The sequence below is a fragment of the Spermophilus citellus genome (assembly GCF_964194105.1).
Source record: "Spermophilus citellus genome assembly, chromosome: X".
NCBI classification, from domain to species: Eukaryota; Metazoa; Chordata; class Mammalia; order Rodentia; family Sciuridae; genus Spermophilus; species Spermophilus citellus.
In genome coordinates this window covers 127,619,988-127,630,959 of record NC_138190.1, presented here as the reverse complement: position 1 = coordinate 127,630,959, position 10,972 = coordinate 127,619,988, and the positions used below count along the sequence as shown (strand labels likewise).

General features: G+C 38.3%; 1 protein-coding gene across 1 annotated transcript; it reads right to left on the bottom strand.

The window, feature by feature from the left end:
- Positions 1-1,056: 1,056 nt before the first annotated feature.
- LOC308639611 (olfactory receptor 1468-like) lies at positions 1,057-2,022 on the bottom strand (the record flags this gene model as incomplete). Its single annotated transcript, XM_081277866.1, has 1 exon — positions 1,057-2,022. Exon 1 carries the CDS (start codon positions 1,999-2,001, stop codon positions 1,057-1,059), a length of 945 nt encoding a protein of 314 aa, XP_081133992.1. The 5' UTR covers positions 2,002-2,022.
- Positions 2,023-10,972: the final 8,950 nt, after the last annotated feature.

Here is a 10,972-nt window from a genome sequence, read left to right as displayed (position 1 = left end):
AAGAGTTCACAGAGGATGCAACACTTGAGATGGAGCTTTAAAAAAGCACTGAATGTCTTTAGGAATAAAGTAAAACAGATATTTAAAGGAAAGGACATAACATGTACCAAGACAAGTTTCATGGAGCTAAAAATGTACAGTTTGCCAAGGATGGTTAGGGAGGGTAGTGAGTGATGTTTCATTCTCTTGGAAATGTAGGTGAATTCAGGTGGCAGAGAATCTTAAAAGCTGAAGAAATTTAACTGGAAGACAGACTCTATGGGGCTCATAGTATGACAAGACACATGTTTGGTTTTTGCCGTAGTCTTTTTCTTCTCTTAGTACATACTTTCTTTCCTTGTCCAGCAAATAGGAACAATATAATAATTATAGTGGAGGTTATAGTGAGATTCACATTATTATTTGGAAGTTGTGCAGTTTTTTGGAAGTTCTATAGTTTTTTTTTAAAGAATTTAGTTGTTGATGGACACTATACATTTATTTATTTATTTATTGATTGATTGATTGATTGATTGATTGATATGTGGTGCTGAGGATTGAACCCAGTGCCTCACACATGCGAGGCAAGCGCTCTACCACTGAGCCACAGCCACAGCCCAGAAGTTGTATACTTTAACAGGGCATTATATGTAAGATATTTTAAGCTACCATCATCACTTTCTCTCTTCCTTTCTCTGCTCTCCTTGCCTTCTTTCCTCCCCTCCTTCTTCTTTTCATGTTTACAATCTAATATGTAAGGTTTGGTAAAAGGAAGAAAGGAAACATAAACCAAAAAATTACAGAGCAATTATTAAGCACCAACTATACACTCATGAGTTTGTTCAGGAAAAACTCCGTAAGTGGTGAAGATATAAAGTGGTGAAGAATAAAGGAGCAATTTTGATATTTTTAGTGTATTTCTTTATGATGAGATGAGTCTGGTATAGAGTCTTGGGTCTGAAAATAGATGGGAAGAAAATTGTTAAGAGAGTGGGTTTGCCTGAGGACCTGGATCCTCTTTGAGTTCATCCAGGTCAAAGAAAAGATAAAGATGATAAAGATGTCTTATGGCAGAATTCACCAACTCCAGCAAAAGCTTTTTCGGCTCAACATTCTCCTCAATGCTCTTTTCATGTCTTTGTTCCTTAGACTATAGATGAAAGGATTCATCATGGGGGTTACAATTGTATACATGATAGCAGCTACCTTATCCTTTTCTGCTGAGTAGGCAGAAGAGGGGAGAAAATAGACCCCGACAATGGATCCATAGAAGAGGGACACAGCTGAGAGATGGGATCCACATGTAGAGAATGTTTTCCACTTTCCCTTAGTTGATGGAACCCTGAGCACAGTGCTGCCAATAAGGGTGTAGGAGACAAGAATGAAAATGAAGGGGGTGAAGATAACTGTTCCACCAATGCCTAGGATAAACAAGTTGTTGATCTGGGTGTCTGAGCAAGCAAGCCTTAAAATGGGTTCCAGGTCACAGAAGAAGTGTGGAATTGCTCTCTGATCACAGAAAGTCAAATGAATCAGCAGACTGAGATGCAGTACTGAAACCAGGTTGGAAATAACCCATGGAGTCACAACCAACAGGGCACAGCGCTTGGGATTCAATAATGCTGCATAGTGTAATGGGTGACAGATGGCAACGTACCGGTCATATGCCATGGCTGCCAAGAGGAAATTGTCCAGGTCCACCAGGAGCATAAAAAAATACATTTGCGTAAGGCATCCTGCAAAGGAGATGGTTGGACTTTGGCTTTGAATGTCTGCCAACATTTTGGGGACTGTAGTGGTTGTGAAGCAGATGTCAATGAAGGATAGATTTGCAAGGAAGAAGTACATGGGACTGTGGAGGTGAGTGTCACTGATAATAGCTAGGATGATAAGTAAGTTTCCTACCATGGTGACTAGATACATGGATAGAAACAGCATGAAGATGATCTGCTGCTGTTCAGACCCCACTGTAAGTCCCAGGAGGAAGAATTCGGAGATAGTAGTTTGGTTTCCTTGGTGCATGGTTCTGCTGTGTCTAAAAAGGGAAAATTTGAACTTCACTGTAAAATGGTAATGTGACACAAAAGCCCATCTGTGCATTATATGGGATTATTGAATAGAATCAGGCTTTGGAACCAGACAGTCCTGGCTTATATTATTCCCTTACTAAAACACCAGTTTCCCAAGGGCATGGATTTTATCTTCTATGTTCAATGCTATACATCAGTGATATAGACAGTGCCTGTCACATAGTAGGAGATAAATTTTTTTTTTAAAGAGAGAGTGAGAGAGGAGAGAGAGAGAGAATTTTTTTAATATTTATTTTTTAGTTCTCGGCGGACACAACATCTTTGTATGTGGTGCTGAGGATCGAACCCGGGCCGCACGCATGCCAGGCGAGCGCGCTACCGCTTGAGCCACATCCCCAGCCCGGAGATAAATTTAATACTGGTTGGATTTATTAAGCAGTGGGTAAATAAATGAAAAAAGAACATTCTAGATTTAAAACTCACTATCTTCATGTTTCTATCATTGGTGCTTTTCTGAGCCTATTTCATCAAGTGTAAAAGTTGAAGAGTATGTACTACATGAGGATGTAAACTAGATACTCTCCACTGTGTGGGCATTGCCGTGACACATATCCAGGCCTGAATTTTAGCCATTTGTGTAGCTGTTATCATTCACTAATTTGGAAGACTCAGAGTCTAAAGGTAAAAAGAAACCTCCAGAGTTATCTGAACCAGTCCCTGCCTTTGGGCAGTGACTATACATGTGATGATTTAGCTGATCACTTTTTAATGCTCCAGAGAAAGAGATTCTACATCTCTTTCCAGCATTTGATCAAAAAATTTATCCTCTAAGTAATTTGCTCACATCTTCCTGAAATCTTTCCTCTTTTTACATTTCAACAAGGAGAAAGTAGTCATCAATATTAAATGCTGCAAAAGTCATGTAGGAATGTCCACTGAATTAGGCAACATAGAGGTAATGTTTAATGTCTTTATCCAGACCAATTGTTTTGGTGAAATTGATTGGGCATAAGCAAAAACAAAGAAAACTTTAAGGAGCTAATATTTATTTGGGGCTTACTATGTTGTAGGCACTCATCTAAGTGCTTTATGTGGATTATCTTATCAAACATTCACCACAACCTTATAAGATAAACAAGACTATTAAAATGCCCAATTTACAGGGGAGAAAACCAACAAATAAAAAGGTTAAACTTATCAAATTGACACAAAGTCAGTGTGGTAGAGTCAGGATTCTGAACTCAATATGTCTTCAGAGTCATCTTGCTTGATCACTATGCTAGAATGCCTCTGTACTGTTAATGTTTTCATGTATGTGGGGGAGCATCAGGAAAGAATATTTGTTAAGCCTCACCTCTATTGTAGGCACAGAGGAACTTGCTCAGCCAAAGTTATACAGCTATAAATGATGGAGCTAGGCTTTGACTTTTGACTCCAAAGCATTTTTTTTTTTTGCCATATCTCTAAGTCCAAATTAGACCAAGTGGATAAATGGGAAGTTTTATTTTTGCTTATTTCAAATTGCACCTTTTCTAGACTCTTCTATATGCTGCTGGGAGATCCATTTTACACACTTGTTGCTTATTTGCATGCTTGTCATATCTTTATACCACCTTCCCAGTCTAACACAACTAGACTGCCATTGTGTAAATGCACATACTTTTACTGGTTTGTTGTTTAGCTTTGTACTTTCTGTGAAAAAAGAGTTTGGTGGCACTAATGAATAGTTGGAGCAAGATTACAGGAAGACTGTTACACTTATTTAATAACACATTTTTTTCCTAAGTGCCACAGCAGTACTCATTTGCATACTAACAAATAAATGTGCTAATTATAAATCAGGCAGGATCAGGTCTGGTGGGACCTCTGCTAGGCAACACTTAGCCATTTCATATGTACAGAATGTACTGAAAATAATAAAGTGGCATATTATTATGTACACGTAATCTAGGCTTTTCATTAATGCAGATTGTATTAGCAAAGTTTGACAGCCCACGTTCCTGTCTTGACCTTCAAGGCATCATATCAACTAACTCCATTTAACTGATTGTTCTCCTCTACTCTCCCCAAGCTGGAATTATCTTTCACAACCAAGCATATATCTATCTTCAGTCTTTCAATCACTATGTTCAATTCACTAAGTTGTCACAATACTTTTGTAGTGTACCGGGGAAATAAATGTTTGTGGGTGTTGAGGTCCCCTGCCTATGAAACTTACCCAGATGTTCTGTGGCTATTTCCAAAGCTATTCCAGAAAGAAACAGTTCAAATTTATCCAGTTGAAAAAAACAGTTGGTGACTTTTTCAGCTACAAAGTGAAACTTTCCTCCTCCTAATATAAAAAATAAGACAGAAAAGAGGACTGGAGCAGGACTTAAAACCTCAAGTTTGTGTTGTCTCTTCTCCTGGATTTGGAAAAAGGATCACCCTAGGGCTTAGGACACAATCCTCAAGGCTCCTTATTAGAAACTACTCTCAACTCCATTCTCTATGGACCAAGTCCTCCCTACCGGTTTATATTATATTCACTGATTTTCTGGGATGTATAAAATTATATATAATCAAGTATAAAAGCAAACTCTATGTTTCTGTTGTGTTTTTATTCTAGCTAGAAAACTAAAATATCAATTTTCAGATAAAAAATTCACCTTCCTTCATATGTAACAGGCGCGTATTGCATTTCTATGTAATCCAATGGCCAACCAATTCAGGTGATATTTGAAGAGCTTTAATAATAAAAGTAATAGTAGAGTTATTATTATTTGTCAGGCACTGTTTGAAGCTCCTCTTCTGTATTAACTCCTTAAATTTATTTTCATAATAAAATTGTCAGGTAGGTAAGTTTCTGATTCTTTTTGCATAGATGAGGGAACGGATGACAGAATATTTGAGTGATTTAATCAGTGCCACACAACCTAGTGGTAGTAGAGCCAAGTTCATACCAAAACACTTTTGCTTTAGATGTCACATTCTTAACCACTGCATTACATTCTCTTTTAGAAATTATGAGGAGCAGTAGAAAAAAATGACATGCAGAGATCTTGACCAGAAATTGTGTTCTCAAATTTCTATTACTCTCACTTCCCACCAATCTCAGCAAATGTCCTCACCACCTATTTGCTTCTACCTCCCAACGCCTACCACTAAACCCAGAGATAACTCTGTGGCCCTCAACAAGTTCCAAACTTAGAGACTATAGACATGTTAACTACTCTTTTTCCTTCAGGTTTTTATGGAGGGATGGATATCTTTCCTTCTATTACTGGACAGTCATTCCACCCATATTCTGGATCGCATCCCTGTTTGCCTTTGCAAGAGACTGATGCCATCAGTTAATTTCTTGCTTGCTTGTATCTTCAACCAATCCTTCTCTACTGACTTCTTTTGATTTTCAAATATGTTCTGGTCTTTCCAAGGTTCAAACAGACAAAACAATCCCCCCTGGATCCTTTAGCTCAGTTGAAGGATCGGTTTCTAAACAATCTCACTCTTACCATTAAACACAAATTTCTTGAATAATCTACATTTCTGTCTCCATTTCTTCACCTCAACCCACTCCAATCTGTCTTCTGCCCCACACAACTCTACTGAAATAGCTTTGATAAGGTCACAATGACACTCTTATTGCTAAATACACTCTTCTTGGCAACTCCACTGCATTCACCTCAGATGATCACTCTTCTTAATGTACTCTCCACCCTTGAGTTTGAAGAACCCCCACTCTCCTGGGTTTCCTTCTATCTCTCTGACCATTCTTTCTGAATCTCTTTTTATGGATCTTCCACATAACATTTAAATATTTGTTGTTATGTTACAGAGCTTTCTTTGCCTACTCAACTCTCTCCCTAGAATAAAATTATGTACTTTCATGAGTTCAATTACTATCTTTATGCTGTAGGTTCTCAGTCTCTTATCTCTTGTTTAGCTCACTCTTCTGAGCTTTAAACCATACACCTAAATTATTATTTGTTCTCTCCACTTGTATATCTCCTAAATTCCTCATCAAAAACCAAATTCATTGCCTATCAACCCTACCACCTTAAACCAACCTTGATCCTCCCACATTTCCCCTTACCTGAATAAATTGAAAACTGAAAAACACTATCAGTTTTTGTCATTTTTAACATCCCCCATCTCTCTTTCTTAAGATCCTGTTATTTAAGTCCTATATGTTCTCTATCTTTAATGTCTCTCCAATAGATCTACCTCTATCACGCAATTCTAACCCATCATCATGGCTCTCTATGTACTTTTGTTCCCTCCAAACAGTTCCCCATACTAATACTTTCCAATGAATTCTTGATCCTCTTAGTTTAAGGTTCAAAATTACTAACATGTCCTATAATGCCTGAACTTGTGAGTTCTTGTGTTGTACCACCATTCCCTTCTTTCAGCTCTATCTGAAGCTCCAAGTTGCTTCTTGCCTCATTCCCTCACCCCATGCCTGTGTTCTCTGAAGGCAATCATCTCCTCATCCTTTTAACTCATGTTCTGATTTCAGATCTCAATTTAAATGCTCCTTCTTCAAATGGGTCTTCTATCACCTCTAAAATTTAGGTTAGATCTTTTATAGTAGCATCTTATAGCCACCTACACATCTCTTATGAAAAAATTTATTGCAACTACTTATCTTTACTATTATCCTATAAATTCTATGAGGACAGGAACCATGTCTGTCTTCTACTGTATTCTGAATGATTAGAACAGTGCCTGAATAGTATTCAGTAATTTGATAGCAATTTAATTAGCAGTAGAATAAAAAGTATATACAGAAGAATTAATTTGGGGTGACTGTAAGGATCATATAAAATTGTTTTTTTGTGTGTGTGTGGTGCTGGGGATGGAACTCAAAGCCTTGTGCATGGTGGGCAAGTCCTCTACCACTGAGCTATACTGTCAGCCCAAAGAGAAAGCTACTTTCTGACTGAATTTTCAAGAATGAAAAGAGGTAGGAGGCGTTTAAAACACCATTTTTAAAGATATAGAGGTAGGAAGTTTGAGGCCTTAAAGTACAGGTTTTGTCCAGAAACTTAGAGTTGTCCACTATTGCTATACCACAGGAGGGAGTGGTGGAAGGTGAGACCAGCAATGTAGCTTGGGCACAATGTGAAGGTGTTTGTGAGTATCATCTGATTAATGATGTCTGGAAACATCCAAGAAAAACAACAAGTGTGATTTTGTTTTATGAAAAATTCAGAGTTTCGTGCAGCCTAATACCAGAAATACAAACATCAGAAATACAAAGCAAAAAAGGCTATAAATAATTGCTTTTTTTCTCTTTTTTTTGTTCCACTTCTCTGTTCTGAGCTCCTTAGAGACCTTACTCCCTATTTCTAGTGACCAGAGAGCATGTCTTGAACCTGTGTGACTTTCTGAGGCACCAGAGAAATGATTGAGTACAAAGACAGAGGAATGAGAAGTCATGTTTGACACTTGCAGACCTGTCACCACAATTCCCAAGGCCGGTAGAAAAATGGTGTCTCTTCATGCTCCTTTTGTGTTCCTTTTTCAGTTTGGTAAATCACATAACAACTTTCATTGGATTTGCCATTTCTTCAGGAGTCTTGGACTTTACTAGAGGAGATTTGTAAGTCTTCAGGCAATTGGTATTCAGTATTGTAATGTCTGCTTTTTTTAAAGAGGCATATTTGGAAACAGAGGACACTGACACTGACCTTTTCTCTGAGTGGCTGCCTTTGCATACGTCATAGCAAATGCATTTAGGAATTGCTCATTCGTGAGGGCTGTTCAGAGGCAGGGGAAGGAAAGTGTCTTGGGAATTGACAAGCAGCAAAGCAACGCAGAAAGGAACAGGGACATTCAGACATGATGAATAGGGTCATTTTTGCTTTGAAATGATTGTTGTTTCCTCATTTGGGGAATGGATCCATATATGCTTAAGTTCTTGGTTGAATATGTATCTGTTTGTTTTGATGCAAAGGATCATAAACATGCACATGGTTTTAGTCTCATTTCTGTTCTCAACTACCTGACTGACCTTTGGAAAGTCCTCTCTCTGGGTATTAGTTTCATCCTCTGTAAAATGAGGAGGTTAGACTAAATTATCTCTATACTCCCTTCCCACTCTGACATTTGACAATTCTATGATTTCTAATTGGGTACATTTATGCATGTTGTGATGGAAGCATGAGAGTATATGACTCGAAGGTGCGTAGTAGAAATAGTGCAATTTATTTTCACTAACACAGTGGTTTTGTGTATGTGTTTTGATGTATAATTCATGAAGTTTCTCAATTTCCAGCATAGAGTTTGTGACAATAAAATTACATTCTGCCTAATTGGTTCACTTATCTTGTGTGTGTGAGTAGGGGGTTTATTATGGAAGAGTGTGTTATCTAAGATGGGTCACCTGAAGATGGTGGTAGGAGCAGGCTTCTGTTTGAGAGGAGAAAATGGGAGAATGGAGAGGAAGGGGAGAAAACAGCTTTAAGCAATATGCTTGATATAAGTTTGTGAAAAACACTAAGCACAGTTATGAGCTTGTCAACTACACTGAAGTCAGTCTCTGCTTATTGAACCTCTCTGAGGTAGGCCTCCAGGCTATCTATTTGTTCATTTCTTCATTAATAGAGGAAGGAGTAGTGTTGAAACTTTTCTTCAGGTTTGGGAAAAAGGAAGTGATGCAAGAAAAGCATCCCATAGGTCTCCTTTCTTCTTCCCAAATTCCACCCAGCTGGCAGAGGAGACCCAAGTATCCAATGACTTACTTTTTCTTCTTCCTCTTCCACAAACATCTTTAAGAGCAACAGGACACAAAGAGACCAAGGGCTAGATTACTAATAGCATCGCTGCCCCATCTTATCCCAGGCATCAAGTTTTTTTTTTTGTTTATGATCCCCTATAGAACCATTCTCATATTTATATATCCTTGAGAAGAATCATATTTTCTTTCATTCTCAGGTACTCCCTAATGATCAGCATGCTATCTTTTATGCATGAACCATATTTTGTCAATCTTTAGTTCCATGCTTCCCCACAACTTCAGAATATTGTTTCAATATAAAGGGATGCAAGAAAGTAAAATTTAGAACACATAAGCACCAGCATTGGAAATAGCTATATGGAACACATGTTACTTAGGTAAAGCAAATACATGCACGTGGAAAACTTCAGATCTTCAAATTGTGCTTTTACAACTGAATAAAAACAAATAATAGAATGAAAAGTGGAACAGCTAATCAGTCAGAGTTTGGAGGGTGTTTGTCATAAAAGGCTTCCTGGAAGTCTTGGGAACGTGATAGTTTCCACACCCATAATTGCTTCATAATCAGGCCATCCCAGGGGTCCATTTGTAGTCGATGTTTCAATCTCAGAAATAATTTGATATTTTCATTTGTGGTATGGAATAATTAGTCTGTTAAGTAATATTTATTGTCATGTGGGTCTTAGGGAGCATGTTGTCCTTAAAGACAGCTGGCAGGGGAACAAGGTGCTTGCAAGCTTCTAATTGGCTTGGGAAAGGATGAAATTCTGCCACCTGAAGTGCCAAGGGAACAAGTACAGAGTGTACTTCTTTCTAATGAGATTTGATGGTTTGTGGAGGAAAGGGGGGGTCTTCCTGATTTTCAGTTACTTGCATAGAGTGTCCAGAAAGTCAGAATTGGGAGTACAGAGTGAGGGTCAGAGTGACCCAGCATTTTATCAACCTTTAAATTTCTTTTGAATTCCCTCAGAAACAACCTGAGGCTTGTGTCTATTGGGATAATAGACACCTCCTCAGAGGGAAAAGCTTTCTGCTGAGAGACAAGAGCTACATGTCCTAAATCTGGCTTGAAATCTTATTTTCAGTGAGACTTTGAACCTATTATTTCCCTAATATGGGCATTAAATTTCTTATCTGTTAAACACAAAGAACTTCCTTCCCTAGTTATGCAACCCACCAGATGATATTAGAATATGTCAGTCTTTATATCGATCATATAACAGTTTGGAAAGGTAGTAATATGGAGATAGAAGTGCTGTGAGTTGGAAAATTGAAAATGTCATACTGTGTCAGATAGACAAATCTGGAAGAGAATGTGATTATGGACTCTATCCAGTAAACTGAATTCCCTAATAGCCCTTCCTGCTACTTTCCCTCTTTCTCTTTTGTTATGGTTAGATGTAAGGTGTCCCCATGAAGATCATGTGTGAGACAGTGCAAAATGGTTTAGAGGTATAATGATTGGGTTATGAGAGACTTAACCCAGTCAGTGCATTAATCCCCTGATGGGATTGACTGAGTGGTCACTGTACGTAGGTAGGTTGTGGCTGGAGGAAGTAGGCATTGAGAGTGTGCCTGGGGTGTATATTTTGTATCTGGAAAGTGTAGCCTATCTCTGCTTCCTGATCATGTTCTGAGCCACTTTCTTCCACCACATTCTTCTACCATGATGTTGTACTTCATCTCAGGCCTGAGGAATGAATGCAGTCATCTACTAAGAACCCTGAAACCATGATCCCCCAGATACACTTTTTCCTCCTCTAAAATTTTTCTCATCAACTCTTTTAGTCACAGCATGGAAAAAGCCAACTAAAACACTCTTTGTTCATTGCTACTGTGTGACTTAATTGTACTACCACTTTATACATTGAAGGCCTATCCCCTCATATGATAGTATTCTGGAGACGATATTTTGTATGGAGATTAAGTCTCCATGAGGTCATGAAGGTGAAGTTCTCATGATGGAATTAATATTCTTATAAAAAGAGATACCAGGCAGCTAGTTCTTCTCCCCTGCCCCGAAATCAAGTCAGGACACAACAAGAAGGCTGCCTTCTACAAGCTAGAAAGTGTGCCTTCACCCATATTAGCAACCTGATCTTGCACCTTCAGCCTCCAGAGCCATGAGAAAGTTTTGTTACTGAAGATGCAATAGACCAAGATGATTATTATTTCTTAAACCGAGGCTGTCACATGGCTTGTAAGGAAAGGAAACCCAATATCACCAATCCAAGTTTAC